The following is a 19,430-nucleotide window of genomic DNA, read 5'->3' on the forward strand; positions in this document are numbered from 1 at the left end:
AACATTTCACTGACACTCCCAGCAGTTCGCATAGGGCAGTGTGAACTGCCGCCGGGAGGCATGCGATGCGGGAACCCGCCGCGCATTCGTGGCGTTCCCGCATCGCTCCAGTGTGAACCCAGCCTAATAAGCGATCGTTTTTCTGATCGCTGTATTAGTGTCACAGGTGACGCTAGTTAGGCAGGTAGGTATTTAGGTTCGCCGCAGCTTTTTATAGCGCCAGGGACCCCCATATACTACCGCATAAAGCCCCCTGATTGCCCCCTAGTTAACCCTTTCACCAGTGATCACCATATAACTGTTACAGGTGACGCTGGTTGGTTAGTTATTTTTTTATAGTTTCAGGGCACCCGCCATTTATTACCTAGTCTCACTAGTGTACCCCTAAATTTAGGGGTGTCTACTTTCCAAAATGGGGTCATTTGGGGGGGGTTTGTGCCATCTTGGCATTTTATGGCCTTCAAAACTGTAACGCCCTTAGAAAGCCTGAAGGCGGTGCTTGGTTTTCGGGGCCCCGTACGCGGCTAGGCTCCCAAAAAGTCCCACATATGTGGTATCCCCGTACTCAGGAGAAGCAGCAGAATTTATTTTGGGGTGTCATTTCACATATGCCCATGGCATGCGTGAGCAATATATCATTTAGTGACAACTTTGTGAAAAAAAAAAAAAAAAAAAAAAAGTTTGTAATTTTCCCGCAACTTGTGGCAAAATATAAAATATTCCATGGACTCAACATGCCTCTCAGCAAATAGCTTGGGGTGTCTACTTTCTAAAATGGGGTCATTTGTGGGGGTTTTGTGCCATCTTGGCATTTTATGGCCTTCAAAACTGTAATAGGTAGTGAGAAGTGAACTCAAAAATTTACGCCCTTAGAAAGCCTGAAGGCGGTGCTTGGTTTTCGGGGCCCCGTACGCGGCTAGGCTCCCAAAAAGTCCCACATATGTGGTATCCCCGTACTCAGGAGAAGCAGCAGAATTTATTTTGGGGTGTCATTTCACATATGCCCATGGCATGTGTGAGCAATATATCATTTAGTGACAACTTTGTGAAAAAAAAAAAAAAAAAAAAAAAGTTTGTAATTTTCCCGCAACTTGTGGCAAAATATAAAATATTCCATGAACTCAACATGCCTCTCAGCAAATAGCTTGGGGTGTCTACTTTCTAAAATGGGGTCATTTGTGGGGGTTTTGTGCCATCTTGGCATTTTATGGCCTTCAAAACTGTAATAGGTAGTGAGAAGTGAACTCAAAAATGTACGCCCTTAGAAAGCCTGAAGGCGGTGCTTGGTTTTCGGGGCCCCGTACGCGGCTAGGCTCCCAAAAAGTCCCACATATGTGGTATCCCCGTACTCAGGAGAAGCAGCAGAATTTATTTTGGGGTGTTATTTCACATACGCCCATAGCATGTGTGAGCAATATATCATTTAGTGACAACTTTGTGTAAAAAAAAAAAAAAATTTTTTTTTTTGTCATTATTCAATCGCTTGAGGCAAAAAAATAAAATATTCAATGGGCTCAACATGCCTCTTATCAATTTCCTTAGGGGGTCTACTTTCCAAAATGGGGTCATTTGGGGGGGTTTTGTACTGCCCTGCCATTTTAGCACCTCAAGAAATGAGATAGGCAGTCGTAAACTAAAAGCTGCGTAAATTGCAGAAAACGTACCTTAGTTTGTAGATGTGACAACTTTTGCGCAAACCAATAAATATACAATTATTGACTTTTTTTTTACCAAAGACATGTGGCTGAATACATTTTGGCCTAAATGTATGACTAAAATTGAGTTTATTGGATTTTTCTAATAACAAAAAGTAGAAAATATCATTTTTTTTCAAAATTTGCGGTCTTTTTACGTTTATATCGCAAAAAATAAAAATCGCAGAGGCAATCAAATACCATCAAAAGAAAGCTCTATTTGTGGGAAGAAAAGGACGCAAATTTTGTTTGGGTACAACATTGCATGACCGCGCAATTACCAGTTAAAGCAGCGCAGTGCCAAAGTGTAAAAAGACCTCTGGTCATTTACCAGCAAAATGGTCCGGTCTGAAAGTGGTTAAGAAGTGTCAGAAGAAGTGAAGCATCACACTGCTGAAGACTCCCACAAAGGCGGATCGTGTGGACGGAAGAACGGAGAAAGAAGAACAAAACCGAAGGAAGACCAGATGAAAGAAGAAGCACAAAGAAGAAAAATTTAATAAAGGTCTTGTCTTTTTTAACCTTTTTGTCACACTTTTTTGTGAAATGGTAGGGGTATATTTGTACCCCATTACCAATTCACACAGGGGGGTGGCTGGGATCTGGGTGTCCCCATGTTAAAGGGGGCTTCCATATTCTGATAAGCCCCCCTGCTCGCAGATCCCCACAACAACCGGCAAGGGTTGTGGGGATGAGGCCCTTCTCCCCATCAACATGGGGACAAGGTGCTTCGAGGGGCTACCCCAAAGCACCCTCCCAATGTTGAGGACATGTAGCCTGGTACGGTTCGGGGGAAGGGATGCTCTCTCATCCTCCCCTCTGTTCCTGCGGCCTGCCAGGTTGCATGCTCAGATAAGGGTCTGGTATGGATTTTGAGGGGGACCGCCGCGCCTTTTTTTATTTTTATTTTTTTTGGTGTGGGGTTCCCCTGTGGGGAAAATCCCCATGCCATTTTTATCAATGAACTTGTATATGTGTATTGTGGACCGACAATTCATTTCAAATTACTTGTTTTTTCCTTTTAGAAATGTAATTTTTGCTGTCAGACTGTTCTAAGCACGGGAAACGTGTGCCCCTTTACAGGCATACTATAGACACCCCCCAGGTATGAAATTTTAAGGAATATTACACTTTTATTGTTTCACTTTAAGCATTATTAAAATCACTGCTTCTGAAAAACTTCTGTTTTTTTTTTACTTTTTTTTGCATTGATACATGTCCCCTGGGGCAGGACCCAGGTCCCCAAACACTTTTTATGACAATACCATGCATATAAGCCTTACAATTAGCACTTTTGATTTTTCCCATAGACTTTTAAATGGTGTTCCGTGGCTTTTGAATTTGCCACGAACACCCAAAATTGTTCACTATCTGGTGAACAGCCAATGTTCGACTCAAACATAAAGCTCATCCCTGTTTGATGGACTCAGTCGTGTTCCTGGTCCAACCTGTGCTAGATAGCTGATCCCAATGTGTGGGTGCCACAGCCTGATATGACCAATCCTGTGAACACTATGGAGTCAGAGATACTAAAAGAACCATGTCTATAGATCTGGCATCCATGTCAACAAGTTTTGGCATCCAGGCTGCTTCTCCTATTTTGTGTAAGAAGTGACCACTGCTATGAAGTAGCTTCCTGCCTTTGGAAAGATCACTGTGGTGGCTCTGGCTCTCTGGCAGCACCAGTTACCATTGTGTATGTGGTTGTGCTAGAGTGTTGGCCATGCGGTTCTGTAGGCGAATGGGGATGCATCCCCACGTCAACGTGTTTAATTCTGCCCACCAGAATTTTGTCAGGACAAAGCCGAAACCAGCTGACTTTCAGTACATGTGATCCGCTGTCTGTCAACAAGTCTAGCAACTGACTTCTGCTGGACAGTTTTGCTGGAATACCAGCCAATGGCTGCAAGCACTGATCATTGTATTGTGGTAGCGGAATCTCCCCCCCCCCGTCAGAATACAATAGCGATGGGGAGATCCCCCGCATCACTCATCGACCATAAAAAGTAAGGGGGCCCCAGTACTGCCCTGGGAGACATGTACCAATGAAAAAAAATAGGATTTTTTGTACTCACTGTAAAATCATTTTCTCTGTAATTCACTGACCGACACAGCTCCTCTCTTAGCCATTGGGTTGTATACCTCACCTCTAGGAGAAATAGTAGGCAAAGTTGTAATACAACACTCAGAACTTTCCATTCCGCCCATGGGGGTGGCCCCCAAGGTATCAACCCTCCTGCCTGCTAGCAGACCTCAGTAGGTCAACAAGCAGTACAACATAAAGATAAAAGGAGGGGTGGGTACTGTGTCGAATTACAGAGAAAAGGATTTTCTGGTGAGTACAAAAAATCCTATTTTCTCTTTTATTCACTGACCGACACAGCTCCTCTCTTAGCTATTGGGACGTCCCCAAGCAGTGCCAAACGAGGGCTGGGAAAACAGAATAAAAACTTCATCCACCGTGGCAAGTGGGAACTAGTGAAACTTTACCCACAAAAAACAGTGCGTGGAGAAATCCACCACAAAACCAGGGTAACATCAACAGGAGTGACTACCAAAAACCTGCAGAATGTAATGCAACAGTGCATTAACTTAACGGTACTGTGTTTTTTATCGAAAACCAGGAAAAAAGGTAAAATATTGCATATTCAATTGCAACTATACAGCCGCCTGCAAAACTTTGCGGCCAAAAACAGGGATCAGCCGATGCACTGACGTCTACCTTGTAGAACTTGGTAAACGTGTGGACAGACGACCAGCTCGCCGCCCTACACACCTGAGCCACAGACTCTTGGTGTCAGAAGGCCCAAGACGTCTCGATTGCCCTTGTGGAGTGGGCTGTAACAGGAAAGAGGGCACCTGCCCCTTTAAGGCATAGGCTTGTACTACAATCTGTCTGATCCACCTGGAAATGGTGGCTGATGAGACCGCCATGCCTTTCTTGGGACCAGCTACCGAGACAAAAGCGACTGACTTCCAAAAGGTAGCAGTGGTAGACAAATACACTTTCAGAGCCGAACCACGTCCAGAGCATGAAGGGCCACCTCCTTAGGGTGTTTCGGCCTAGGACAGAGAGATGGTAAGACAATGTCCTCATTAATGTGAAAAGCCGACCACCTTTGGTAGAAAGGACTGTTGCGAATGCAAAACCACCTAATCCTATGGATAACCAGATAAGGCGACTTACAAGACAAGGCCGCCAAATCTGCCGGACTCACCACCCTGGGGAGTTCTGCGCTGTCCGCAAAGGGGTGCCTGTAGTCCCTGAGTGCTCCCAGGTGCAGAGGAAACCAAAAACTGAGTTGGTGATAACCGCTGGAATGATCGCTAAAACGATCAGAAAAAATGCTCAGGCTTCAATAAAATGGCCGCTCAGCGTCCAGTACACAGACAGGAAACACAGGGAAAAAGGCTTTGAGAGCACATGAGCCATGCTGCTGCCCGGGAACACTGCAAACATATTCAGGCTCCCAGAAGATGGCTGCCAGTGCCTTGAATAGCAATCACATAGAAAATGGCTGCTGATGCCCAGTCAACCTGCTCTGCCCACACCTAAAATGGCCGCCAAACATTACCATGAGGTAGAAATAAAAAAAACCCTGCAAAGCCACAGCGCTGCACTATCCACAGCAGACCCTCAGTCACCTTTCAGGGGCATACCATACAGGTCCCAGGACCACCGCCATTCAGCCAGCCCCCACATGTCAGGTGAGAGCCCACAGAGAGCCCCTATATAGGCACACATACACACACACACACACCGATTAGCAGCCACATGCAGCATCCCCCCCGAAGGGGGGAGGGAGGGAAGATAGGGACAGGGGAGAGGAGAGAGGGAGGTGAGGGACCCCCGAATCGACCTCCCAGGGAATGCCCAGCTGCTCAGCCACGTCAGAACAGGGAGAGCTGTACTTATCAGTCCTGAAGAGCTGGGAGACATTCCACTGTAGACATACTCCTGATCAGTACAGGGAAGGCTACTGGCCCCAGCATACTGTGACGCAGACATCAGTAGCCCAGTCATATGTTTGCCCCGGAGCATAAAAGCTCACCAACCACCTCTGGAGCTGAGGTATGTCGTGGCCTGCCGAGCCATAGGTGCGACCTGCATACACTCGATGGCTGGACTGGGGAGACTACAAGGATAAGTGAACCAGCCTGTCACCCAGCCGGCTGTTAATAGAAGATCACAGGATCACTCATCTTGCGCAAAAAGCAAAGCTTCTGCATAAAAAACACAGACCTATGGGCCTGCAGGGTTCCTAGATCTTTCTCCTTCACTAGGCAAAATAAAACTGATGTCTGCTAGCAGGCAGGAGGGTTGATACCTAAGGGACCGCCCCCATGGGCAGAACTGAAAGTTCTGAGTGTTGTATTACAACTTTGCATAGTATTTCTCCTAGAGGTGAGGTATACAACCCAATGGCTAAGAGAGGAGCTGTGTCGGTTGGTGAATATAAGAGAAACAACTTTTAAAAAAGATCATTTTTATAGGAGCAGTGATTTTAATGATGCTTAACCACTTCAGATCCGCGCTATTGCCAAATGACGGCATTAGCGCGGACCTACATTTTCAGGACTACGTCTATTGACGTCGTCCTGGTTACGAGCGGCCTGCGCGCCCCCTGAGGGGCGCGCGCAGCGCGCTCTGTGATCGGCGAGTCCGTGAGACTCGCCTGATCACCGATCCGTGTAAGGGGTCGATCCCGACCCCTTATCACGTGATCAGCTGTCAGCCAATGACAGCTGATCATGTGATAGAACGGAGCCGGTAATCGGCTGACAGCGCGAGGAGAAAAAAAAAAAAGCCGATCACCGGCGGCCGTGATCGGGACATCAGTCCCGATCACGGCCATCAATACAAGGGACCACCTGCCACCTGCCTGTGCCCACCTGCCTCCCGCAGTGCCATCCTGAAGTAAAATAAAAGAAAAAGTAAGTGCCCCCCGTCAGTGCCCCCTGTCAGTGCCCATAGTGCCCACAGTGCCACCCACAGTGCCACCCCACAGTGCCACCCACAGTGCCACCCAATCTGCCTCAAAGGTGCTGCACCCCAGTGCCGCCCATCAGTGCCCAGCAGTGCCGCCCATCAGTGCCCAGCAGTGCCACCTATCAGAGCCACCTATCAGTGCCACCTATCAGTGCCCATCAGTCCCATCTATCTGTGGTACCTATCAGTGCCCATCCGTGCCACCCATCCGTGCCACTTATCCGTGCCACCCATCCGTGCCATCTTATCTGTGCCCATCTTTGCCCATCAGTGCCGCCTTATCTGTGCCCATCGGTGCCGCCTTATCTGTGCCTATTAGTGCCGCCTTAACTATGCCTATCAGTGCCCACCAGTGCAGCCCATCAGTGCCCACCAATGCAGCCCATCAGTGCCCATCAGTGCCCACCAATGCAGCCTATCAGTGCCGCCTAATCAGCGCACTTCAATGAAGGAGAAAAATGACCCGTTTGCAAAATTTTATAACAAACTATTAAAACATGATTTTTTTTTTTTTTTTTTTGCATCTTTTTTTGTTTGTTTAGCAAAAAATAAAACTCCGAGCTGTAACTAAATACCACCAAAAGAAAGCTCTATTTGTGGGAAAAAAATGATAAAAATTTCATTTGGGTACAGTGTTGTATGCCCGCGCAATTGTCACTCAAAGTGCATCAGCGCTGAAAGCTGAAAATTGGTCTGGGACTGAGGGGGGGTTTAAGTGCCCAGTAAGCAAGTGGTTAAAGTGGAACAATAAAAATGTTAAATTCCTTTAAATATTGTGTCTGGGAGGTCCCATTAGTCTGCCTGTAAAGTGGCTCATCTGTACAGTGTATAGAACCTGCTGTAGCAAAACTGACATTTATAAAGAAAAAAAGACATTTAAATTGATTTTCCCTGCAGTCTTTCTTGTGGGTGTCAGGGAGTATATTTTTTCTTTTTTTCACTGCAGCAACAAATTCAGAGAAATTTGCCTGCTATACTCTACAGCTGGTGGTGTGCTGCTGGCAGCCTTGTTGCAAGGACCTGTGTCACCCTTTGGTATACCATCATCCTTGTCAGTGGAGGCTGCTGAGAGGTCATGAGGTATAGCGGGGGGTAGACATGAAAAGTGAGACGAAGAATTGTGTTCCTTGTATTTGGTTTTAAGGTGCTCTTGTCAACAGGCTGAGTGGTGGGAGGTTAAAGAGGAAGTAAACCGTGATGAGTTTACTTCCTCTTTCATTCCCTGCAAAGGCAAAGCATAATGGACTACTATGCATCGCATAGTAGTCCATTATGTGTCACTTACCTGACACAGGAGCCAGCGAAGTCACCGCTGTCCCCTGTAGTCCGCTTCATCCATCTTGTTGGTGGCGTCTCGCAGCTCCGCCGCTGTCATTCGGCGAAGCCGCGATGACATCACTCCCGCGCATGCGCACGGGAGTCGACATGTGCGGCAGCTCCATTCTTGGAAATGCCACGCTCAGTGCGCCTGCGCGCCGCTGTCTATGGCGCATGCGCCGTAGACAGCGGTGCCCGTTTTCGGGCAAATATCTCCTAAACCATATAGGTTTAGGAGATATTTCTTGGACCTACAGGTAAGTCTTAATCTAGGCTTACCTGTAGGTTAAAGTGGTTTGTAAGGGTTTACAACCACTTTAAATGCCTTGTGAAGCATGTGGTAACCAAATTGCTGGTGTTTTTGGCATGTTTGAGCTATGAGACAATCTGATGGAATAGGGTGGCGGCAAAAAAAAAAAAAAAAAAATTAAAGGGGTGAGGTATACAGCACGAACTGTTATGTAATGCTGTGTTAAACACTGCACTACACAAACACACTATGCTCACACTGCACTATACTGACCCACTATACAAACACTCCACACTCAGTTACAATAAGTAAAAACACTAAGACCCCTTTCACACCAGGGTGTTTTGCAGGCGCTATAGCGTTAGAAATAGCGCCTGCAACCTGCCCTAAAAAAGCTGCACCATTGTTTGTAGTGTGAAAGCCCGAGGGCTTTCACACTACAGTGGTGCGCTGGCAGGACGTCAAGGAAAAGTCCTGCCAGCAGCTTCTTTGGAGCGGTGAAGGAGCGGTTTGTTTACCGCTCCTCCACCGCTGCTCCCCATTGAAATGAATGGGGCAGCGCTGTAATACCGCCGGCAAAACTGAGCTATTGCGGTGTATTGCCCGTGGTTTTAACCCTTTCTTGGCCGCTGGCGGGGGTAAAAGCAACCCGCTAGCGGCCGAAATGCGCAGAAAATCCTAAAAATATTGGCGTTTTACCGCCAATGCTGTGGGCGGTGTGGTGTGAAAGGGGTCTTACCCGCTAGTAGAAAACTGAGCCCTGCTCTATCTTCACTCCAACAACACACTGCAAAAGCTTCCTATGGGAAGGAACCTTTTATAGTGTGGGGTGGGACTATGAGCACTGAGCTGTGATTGGGGGGAAAAAGTAATGATCACTTTCAATTTTGGCTCTGACAGTGCTCTGTGTCCTAATTGGCAAAGGATTGCACAGGTGCAAGGCTTCATCCAATTAGGGCCCTAGAATGCCCTTGCAGTGCATTGTAGGGCATTCGGTGAGCTAACATCCCGCAGCGCGCCCCGCAAATTTTTGCTTGGCCCAACCATTTGCCCAACACTATTGATAAGATGATCTGTCAGTTGTTGGTTTATTTTATTTCTTTTTTTTTTGTTTTTTGTTTCTTATTTAACCTGTTGGTTGAGAAAAAAAACTGAATGTATACCCAGCTGTAGTTTATCAGTCATGCTGGGACTGATTAGAAGGGAACATTCTAAAAGCTTGTCCTGAAATTTTTAATGTTGGTGCAAGTAAAAACATGATCACAGATCATACTCGGTTGTATTAATATGCTATAGGATTCAATATGTATTTGGCACTCAATAACAATTTGTTTTTCTATTTTTGTAGCTTGGACATGGGACTTTGCAATCATGTGGATAAAGTTAACAAAATTAAAGGTGATATTCAGTATAATAACAGTTATAGCTCTTTTTGGAATAGTATGTTTTCAACAAAAAAATCAACAGGCCACAAACAAACTTACTTCAGATGTTTCAGCTTCCATTTCCACTGACAACCAATCTCATAGACTGACAAATGTAACCTCTAAGCCTATAACAGCATATACCATTCTAGGCAAAGGAAATGGAATCTTATTTATGGAGACCACAGACAGAATGGAACCACCATCCTTGGTCTTATGTGCTATTGAGTCAGCAGCCCGAGTCTACCCTGACAGACCGATTGTCTTTTTTATGAAAGGACTGGGGGATATCATGACAGAGGAAGATGAGCACAGAATTCGCAAACACTTTCCAACTTTTTTACCTTTTGATAATATCTACTTATTTCCATTGAAATTGGAGGAGCTGTTCATGTATACACCACTTATGACTTGGTATAAAAAGGTATGTATGTCATGGGGGAAATGGCTGACTGGTCTGGAGAAGCCCTCCCAAATCAAGCAGTACAGAAATGAAAGTGTACCTAAAACAGACCATGGGACTTAAGAATGTGGCTGGCAAAGTAACTTTTTGGTGGATTTAAAAGAGAAGCTCAGTGTTTGTGTTTTTTTTTTTTTTTCTTTATTTTTTTTTTATTAAAAATCCTACTTGCCTAGGTGGATGCAGCATCTGTCCCCTGCTGGCTCTAAGACTGAGAACCGAGCGATCAAAGACCGCTGATTGCTTGGTTCTCAGTGCTCCGGGAGCAAAGAATTGGTGACTATCAGTGTTGCCAACCTAACAGATTGAAATTTACTGACACGACACCCAAAATTTACTGGCACAGCCAAGTTTTTACTGGCATTTCCAAAAGTTCCAAAATTACAGTTTTAAGTACAAATTTCACTATTTAGGCTACAAACAAGTACAATATGTAATTAGAAATGTGATTTAAGGTAGATAATAAAGCAAAAAACATATTTCTTATTTGATTTTCGATATAGTAAGTATCTCAGGGACAGGACTCAGTAGGGCAAGAAATTAGAATGGGTGGCACACACACGAAATTGACTCTCACAGTGATACTAACAGCAGTGTGTAGCAGTCCAGATCACCGACATGACATGTCCCCTCCTGAGTCACAGTGACAGTCTCTCTCCAAGCCAGGTGGTCCCTTCAGTCCAAACAGCACTGCTGGTCCCGCTCCTGGCCTGCCTTGCTCCCATCCCGTAGACCCACACACAAGGCTCTGACGGCTCTGCTCGGCTCCCTTGCACCATAACATCTGCACCAGAGCCACCCAAATTCACTGTAGAAGGCACTTGTATGGTCTCAGCTGGCTCCGGGCCGAGTGTCACAGCCATATTTTTTACTGGCAACCTTTTCTTTTTACTGGCAGGAGAAAATTGCCTGTTTTTTACTGGCTGCCAGTAAAAATACTGACGGTTGGCAACACTGGTGACTATCAGATTTTTGTACTCGCTGTAAACTTTTTGAGTTTGGGCCAAAAGTATCAGACATTTAGGTCAGCCTATTATAATCACTCCTATTCCCAACATGTCTCAGTTTTGAGACCATAAACACAAAGGGTTGAGCCTGTGTCGCTTAAAGAATTCCAAAGAAAAGGATTTTAAGGTGAGCATTTGAGGGACACAGAATTCAGAGACATTTGGGATGTCAAAAGCAGTCAAACTGAAGGACAAGCTAAAAAAAAAAGCGCTGTCCCTGTGCAAAGATATAATATATATAGGGTTGTGCATGTCACCAAAAAATACATATGTAAACACATGCAATGTAGTGAACTTTTAGTGGATCTTTTCCTTCTGTTTAACCCCAATTTCCACAATAAATAAAAGTAATGATAATTATAATGAAATAAAGAGTCCTATATTCTGCAGTCTTTATAAAGTGCTGTGCTATTTGAGCAGTCTTGTGCTCTGTGAATCGTGTAGCTCTCCTACTTCTTGTTTGCAGCAACTTCACACATGCACAGTGCCCTCCTGATAGTGATTCCCCACTCACCAGGGGTTTTTGACCCTATAACTATATAAGTCTTAACCACCTTGTGATATTCCACTTCTGCTTGAATGAAAAAACACAATGGCATGTGCAAGTATTCTCCTGGAAATCCAGTATTTTACGCCCAATATCGTTTTCTGGTACCACCATCCAGGTCTAAGTTTACTCCATATGCGCTTTATTGTTAAAATCACACATACAAAATTATACCCTCACTTGTTAAAAGGTTTGCCAGGCATTACAACAGAAATATCAAGACCCAGAAATGCCATCTTGGCATGCGTTACACAGGTCAGATGTGACATCATCGGATCCAGAGTGATCCAGGTATAACTTTCAGTGCTGCTCTAAGCTGAGCTTAAGATCTCCCTTCTGGTTGCAGTGAAGGGAGCAAGCGCCTATGCACCATTCAAGGGTGTAGAAGTGACAACCGAGAAAAGAAGGGACACCACTCACCGACCCAGTGCAATGACATGTAAATGAATGTGACCTCAGCCACTGCTGCTTCAGCCAGACTCTGACATGTTTCGCCCAGCACACTGTGGCTTGGTCACAGGTTGGGAAAACAGAGCCAAGCATAGGTTTATTTTGAGCATCATCAGCTGTGAATGGAATCAATGCAGGTGTGTGTGTGATGCATAGTGATAAAGACTGTGAAATGGTGGTATGGAGAAAAAAGGTAAAAAAATAAACTGAATCATGAGAAAATGTATGTGAAAGAAAGGTTTCCGGAACCAGAAATGTGTTTTATGCACATTTTGCCCCACCTAGGGCCTCTTTAGGTGTCAAAAAGGCCAAGAAGCACTTAATTATCTAGTAGAGTATACTCTGACAGAAAAGGGTAGGACCTGTTCTTGGAGACAATAGGCATGAACAATAATTTGATGATATTTTTTTTGTTTCTTGGGAGGGGTTGATTTTGACAGGTACCCGCTACCCCAATTCCATTCTGAGCAGAAGTCTGCCTCCCCTCCTTCCCCCACAGCCTTCTGGGACACATCACAGATCCCAGAAGATTGCAGGACCAATCACAAAGCGCAGTGGCTTCACTGCCAGTTTTCCTCAGTGAAGATGCTGGTGCCTGCACCCGAAGCCGATTAAAGAATCAGCTTGGGTGAGGGCATTGCTGGATCCAGGGGCAGGTAAGTGTCATCGTTACAATACAATTCAATACAGGAGGAATCAGAGGGCCCTGTTCGTAAAAGCTTACAACCTAGAAGGAAGGGTCAAGTGCAACAAAAGGTAACAGTGGTTAGCATGGGTTTTAGGATGCAAGGGTGTACTGTATAAAGATGTAGGTCAAGTGTAGGGCAGCCCATTAATTTCAATGGGCTGCTCTATGCGCTACGAATGTGGAAGAAAGTCCCAAACCCTTTTTCAAAATCACACAGTGCCAAGACACATGTCACCAGATGCCTGAGTAAGAGAGCCCGGAGCACAGTAAAAGAAAGCACTAAGCGCAGGGCGGCATGACAGAGTTAATAGGGGGTTAAAAAGTCAGGCTTTGGTCATGAGGGGAGGGGGCGGAGGAGCAGGCATCCAGAGCGGGGAGTGGCTTCACACACAAGCTCAGTCTGGCCACGAGGAGCGAGCTTGCAGCATGGCTGGTGTGGAGGCTCTGTTTGCCCGGCTGAAGACGGAAGCGGCATCCAGGGGACGTGGATGACTGGAGGAGAGATTGTCAGCGGCGCTGGGAGGAGGTACTCCGGCGGCAGATGCGGTGGGTGCTCGAGCGGTGCGAGCACGGCATTCCAGGCCGCCGGCTCGCTTCTCCCCTGACCCCCCCTCTCCCCCTATTGCCTGTGCTACGGAGCGGCGGGGTAGGGCCTGCTTGGGGCCGCCGGCGAATCGCGCGGCAGTGCCCGCGGGTGGGGGGGGCGCACACCCACGGAGGACTGTTGGGAGGCTTGGGGGGACGGCGCTGGCATGTCTGCGGCAGTGGCTGGGCCCAGCAGGGGGACTGTGAGGAGGAGGGAGGCCCTGGCTTCTGGCCCGGAGTCGGCGGGGGCGGGGCCTGGACGTGGTGGCCGGGGAGGACTGAATACTGAGGCTGCTGAGACTGAGGCTGGAGGGTGGGGGCACAGGGATGGATGGATGGGGTCGGATGGAAGGCGCCCTGGCTTGGACAGACGGCAGGCGGTGGATGGAGCGCTGCAGGACAGTGATGGTGGGCGGGCTGAGGATGTGCTGGACAGAGGTGAACTGAAGGCGGCAGCTGGCAGTGGCTGTGGGCGGTGCAGCAAGCAGGCATGGTCTGGGCCAAAGAAGGCTTTGCGGAAGTCCAAAAGCGGATCTGGCGTGCTGCAGAAGAAGGTGGTGAACCGCGGATCCCCGGCAGCCAGTGACGTATATGCTGGTGGGCCTTCGGCGGGTGAGGACGAGATGGTTGCCGAGCGCTCGGAAGGGGAGCTGTCACAGTCGGACGATGAAGGGCTGCAGGGACAGACGGCGGCTGTCGTGCCGGGACCTTCAGCTGGTGGGACCCCCTCCAGGCATCACGGTAAGACTGCTTTGCTTTTTTCACGGGATTGTATGTCGGGGGTGGGGGACAGGGGGGTGGAGGGTGTGGGACATGGGGTAGTGGGGCGGTCGGCGGCAACCGTGCGTTCCCCTCCGGTGTCGCTAGCGAGCGACGCTGCCGGGCGGATTCTGGGTTCCAGGGGTTTCTCGCCAGTTTGAAAGAACTGGTGGGCAGGTTTGAGCCCGGTGGGGGGGGCGTTGCGGCTCCGGCATCTGCATGGGTGGCTCCAGGGGGGGGAGGGGGCAGGGACATCGCAGGCTGTAGTGCGCCGGAGCCAGTGGCGGCGCCCGTGGCGGGGCCGGCGGTACCCCTCAAGGAGGTGGTGGGGGGTCAGACAAGGCAGAGGCGACTAAATCTTCGGGGGAGACCGCTGCGGAAGTGGCGAAGAAGCAGGATTTGGTTAGGTTGGCGGATGCGGCGAAGTGCGAGGTATATGTGTGCTTCGAGGGGCCCCTCGGAGCTCATTTAAAGCCTGAGGTGTGCGAGAAGATCTGGAAAGGGGAATACGTGGAGATCTTTGCGCTCCTGCCGTTGGAAAAGTTTAACTTGGACAGGGTTAGGCCGGAGGACAGCAAGAAGGAGGATGAGGAAAAGAGGCGTTATAGGCTCATTCCCAGGACGTTTGCGAACTGCTTGCAGGCTTTTGCGATCATGGCAAGTGTGATTGGGGAGAAGAACCCGGAACACTGCTCGGCATTATTTTGCTACCTGGACGCCGTGGGGGAGGCATACCGAGTCTACGGGGGAAAGGCATGGCTGCGGTATGATGAACAATTCCGACAGCGTAGGGCGATCCGCCCGTCCTTGCGGTGGGACCACAAGGACATCAGTCTTTGGATGCGTCTGACTTCGGCGAGTCCGTTTTTTCCAGGGGGGGCCGGTGGGTCCGCCAGCCCCGGACTATCGGCCGCGAGAAAAAAGGGGTTGTGTTGGCAGTTTAACGAGGGAGCCTGCAAGTTTGGGGGGTCGCGCAAGTACAAGCACGAATGTTCTGGCTGTGGTGGCGGACACCCCCTGTCCCGCTGTTTTAAACAAGGAAAAAGTCGGCCGGGAGATGCGGTTGGAAAGGGGGAAAACGCCTGTGAGAGTGGAAAAGATGCAGCCTTTCCTAGATAGGTATCCCGATAGGGAGGCGGCCCAGTTGCTGGCCCGGGGGTTTTCAGAGGGTTTTCGTATTCCATCCAGACTGGTCACCGCTCCCCCAGTCGCTCGCAATTTGCGATCGGCTCTGCAGCATGCGGACGTGGTTACAGAAAAACTTCACAAGGAGGTGGCGCCAATTCCGGACTTGGTAATATCGTCTTTGGGTGTGGTGCCAAAGAAGGAACCCAACAAGTTTCGGTTAATACATCATTTGTCGTTTCCCAAAGGGGGTTCGGTGAATGATGCGATTGACCCGGAAGTTTGTGCAGTCTCCTACACGTCTTTTGATGCTGCTGTGTTTTGGGTACGCGAGTACGGACAGGGAGCGTGGATGGCTAAGGCGGACGTGGAGTCGGCGTTCCGTTTGCTCCCGGTTCATCCGGACAGCTTTCGCCTGTTAGGTTGTCACTGGCAGGAGGAGTACTACGTGGATCGATGCTTGCCCATGGGTTGCTCGGTATCCTGCGCACTGTTCGAGCAGTTTAGTTCGTTCCTTGAATGGGTGGTGCGAGACGTCGCGGGAGTGAATTCGATCATACACTATTTGGACGACTTTCTCTGCGTGGGCCCGCCTGCATCGGAGGTGTGTGCGATCCTTTTGGCCACGTTGGAGCACGTGGCAGAGAAGTTTGGCGTCCCGTTGGCACCAGAGAAGACCGAGGGGCCGGCGACAGTGTTGAGTTTTTTGGGCATAGTGCTAGATTCAGACAGGATGGAATGTCGACTGCCGGAGGACAAGTTGATGGCGCTGAAGGCGGAAGTTCGCGGGATCATAGGTTTGCGGAAAGTTCAACTCAGGCCTTTGCAATCGCTGCTGGGCAAGTTGAATTTTGCGTGTCGCATTTTGCCGATGGGAAGGGTGTTTTGCCGAAGGCTGTCGGCTAGTACCGCAGGGGTGAAGTCGCCTAAGCACTACGTGCACTTGGGGAAGGTTCACAGGGAGGACCTGGAGTGCTGGCACGCGTTCCTGGCTAATTTCAATGGCAGGGCGCTGTGGATGTCGGGTCCGGTAAGCAATTTTGATCTGGCATTGTACACGGACGCGGCGGGGGCGGCAGGTTTTGGGGCTTTCTTTCAGGGTAAGTGGAGCGCTGGGCCGTAGCCGGACTCTTGGAAGGAGGCGGGGTTTGTGAAGAACCTGGTATTGCTGTAACTGTTTCCGGTGGTGCTGGCGGTGGAGTTATGGGGGGATGCGTTTCGAAACCCGAAGGTTCGTTTTCATGGTGACAATTTGGGGGTGGTCCAGGTGATTAACAAGGTGACGGCGACGTCGCCCCCCGTGGTCCGGTTACTCAGGCATCTCGTTTTGCGGTGCCTGCAGTTGAACGTGTTCATTTATGCTGTTCATCTCCCGGGAGTAGAGAACGTCATTGCTGATGCGTTGTCTCGCTTTCAGTGGGACCGATTCCGGGAGTTGGCACCGGGGGCGGAGCTGTGCGGGGTCCCTTGTCCCGAGTGGCTATGGACGATTGCCTTGGACGACTCCCAGGTTGGATTAGAAGGTCAGTGAGCTAAGCTACGTGGTCAGCATACCTTAGGGTGTGGGGAGAATGGTTGGCTGTGGTTCGGGAGGTGGAAGATGGGCAGGAGGCGCGAGATTGGCGGCTGCTGGTTTTGTATTTTGTTTCGAGGCAGATGGAAGGGGGGGTTCAGTGTCAGGGCTGGACAAGAAGTTGGCTGGTCTGGCGTTTTGGTTTGTTTCAGGGCTGGCCGGATCTGACCAAGGATTTCTGGGTTAAACAGGCGGTGAGGGGTTACAGGCGCGCTAAGCCGAGCAGGGACACGAGACGGCCAGTGTCCTTTGCGCTGCTGGGCAGGTTGTTGACACAGGTGGGGGTCACCTGTTCATCGGTCTATGAGGTGGTTCGCCTTAGCATTTTTTGGGGCGTTCAGGATTAGTGAGTTGGTGAGCCCTTCTAAGCGACAACATGGGGGTTAGGGGTGGTGGATTTGGTTTGCGGGGCAGACAGGCTGTCAATATGGTTACGGCGGTCAAAAACAGATCAGCGGGGCAGGGGCAGGAAGGTGCAAGTTTTAGCATTGCACAGTTCTCCCCTGTGCCCAGTGGAGCTGGTGAAGGGGGTTTCTGGCGTTGCGGCCGGAGGTGGGGGGTTCGTTGCTGGTGCATCAGGATGGGTCATCGCTTTCTAGGTTTCAATTCGTGGCGGTGTTTAAGAAGTGTTTGGCGGCATTGGGGCTGGGTGATCAGCAATTTTATTCCCATTCGTTTCGGATAGGGGCAACGACGGAAGCGGTTAGGTGGGGGTTGGACGAGGTGGCTGTCAAACGGATTGGGAGGTGGGAGTCGAGGAGGTTCCGATCGTATGTTCGCCCTCATCTGCTGGGTGTTTAACAAGTTGTTGGTTGGGGGGGGCATTACGGTACAGTTAGTGTTATGGTTTTGGGTGCTACAGACTGTTATTGGGTTGTTTTGTTCTTTTCTTACAGGTGGAACTCAGGGCCTGGTCTGGATTGTAGGCCATTCCTACGTGTATTGGGGGGCTAGGAGAGGAGATGTTCGACCCGAGGGGAGGCAGCTCGGCTTTTCCAGACAAAATGCCTGTATCAGGTGGTTTGGGGTGCCGGGCATGCTGTGGGGGAGGACGGTTTCGGAAGTGCATAAGTTTGCACATCTGAGTAGGCCTCCTGACGTGTTGGTCTTACATGTTGGGGGCAATGATTTAGGCTTAAGTCCATGTTGGACCTGGTGCGGGATATCAAATTTTATTTTTGGCAGCTTCGGTTGGCCTACCCGCATATGGTCATCGTGTGGTCAGACATGGTGGCCAGGACCTCATGGAGGTTTGCCAGGTCTGTCGACAGGATCAATAGGGCAAGAAAAAAGGTGAACAAGGAGGTCAGTGGCTTCGTGGTTAGAAATGGGGGGTTGGCTGTTCGCCACCTGGAACTGGAGGTGGACACGTGGCGGTACCTGAGGTGGGATGGAGTGCACCTGAATGACGTTGGGATTGACTTGTGGGCCCTGGGGTTGCAGGATGGAATTCAGAGAGCCTTGAGGGTTTGGCGGGGGAAAAAAGGGTAAGGTTTTCCCCTGGTGTGCTGTGGCGTGGTGTTGGTCTTTGCGGGTGGAGGTTAAACCCCAGTTATGGAAGAGGGCGGGACTCATTGGTGATATGGGGCCCGTGGGTGGTGGTCCAGCTAATGGTGGTTTTAGCTGGAAGGTGGTTACCGGGTGCACTGCAGTCAGTGGTTTGTGTCTCCGAGCCAGCAGGTCAGCTGGAGGCCTATTTTAGTTTTAAGGTACCGCAGTGCCGGATTGGAGATGGTGGTTAGAGCGGTGGGTTTTTCCTGCAAAGACCAACGGGTGGAGTTAACGGATACTACAGTTTTATTACAGTTTTATACAGTTATGGTTATTGATGTTAATTTATTTGAATATTTAATAAACAAAGTTAATTGGCTGCTACGGCCAATTATTTACTCCAGATTTGGTGTGGTCTCATTTTCTGGGGGGAGTATGGGGACGTAGCAGTGGTTAAGATATATGGTTACAATATGGGGGATAGTAGCCCATCTATTATATGAGGGTCATGTCATTAACAATTAATGGCACTGCTGTGTATCTGCTAAAGGGAAGCACGTTTCTGTTGTGTCAGGAAAGCGATTTTGCATGCATTTCCAATGCACACAAATGTGAATGCAGGCTAAATATCTCAGTTACATTGGTGGTCAGTGTAAACCTTCTCATTACATTGGTGCTTGGTGTAGCATACTTTCATTCACACTAGTGGCCAATGTGAATGTCGCCCTTACATTAGTGGTCAGTGTAAACCCCTATTACATTAATGGTCAGTGTACACCCCTATTACATTAATGGTCAGTGTACACCCATATTACATTGATGGCCAGTGTTAAAACTCCTTTTTATATTGGTAGTCAGTAAAAAAAAAAAAAAAAATCAGCATTGCCATTGATCACATCCTCCTCTCCCCCCAGCACTGCCACTGATCCCAGGAGTACTAGGATCCCTAGGAGTTTTCTGTTTGTGTATTAATGGGTCCCCTCACCTTTGTAATCCATGGTGTGCAGGCAGTGAGGAGATGAAGTGCTGTAACCTCCTAGCAACCAGTGAGCAGTATTAATGTACAGTAG

At 48.9% G+C, this 19,430-nt stretch overlaps 1 protein-coding gene across 4 annotated transcripts in view; it reads left to right on the plus strand.

Annotated features, from left to right (window-relative positions):
• The window catches only part of LOC143988780 (alpha-1,4-N-acetylglucosaminyltransferase-like), a 337,591-nt gene that overhangs the window by 305,209 nt on the left and 12,952 nt on the right, over positions 1 to 19,430 (plus strand). For all 4 annotated transcript variants that reach the window (XM_077488635.1, XM_077488634.1, XM_077488633.1 and 1 more), the window contains one exon: positions 9,600 to 10,099. In XM_077488635.1, coding sequence (XP_077344761.1) covers positions 9,623 to 10,099 — 477 coding nt within the window. In that variant the 5' untranslated portion in view covers positions 9,600 to 9,622. The remainder of the gene's footprint in view (positions 1 to 9,599; positions 10,100 to 19,430) is intronic.

This window comes from Lithobates pipiens, unplaced genomic scaffold (assembly GCF_037356315.1).
Source record: "Lithobates pipiens isolate NorthernLeopardFrog02 unplaced genomic scaffold, aLitPip1_a1.2 Scaffold_18, whole genome shotgun sequence".
Lineage (NCBI taxonomy): Eukaryota > Metazoa > Chordata > Amphibia > Anura > Ranidae > Lithobates > Lithobates pipiens.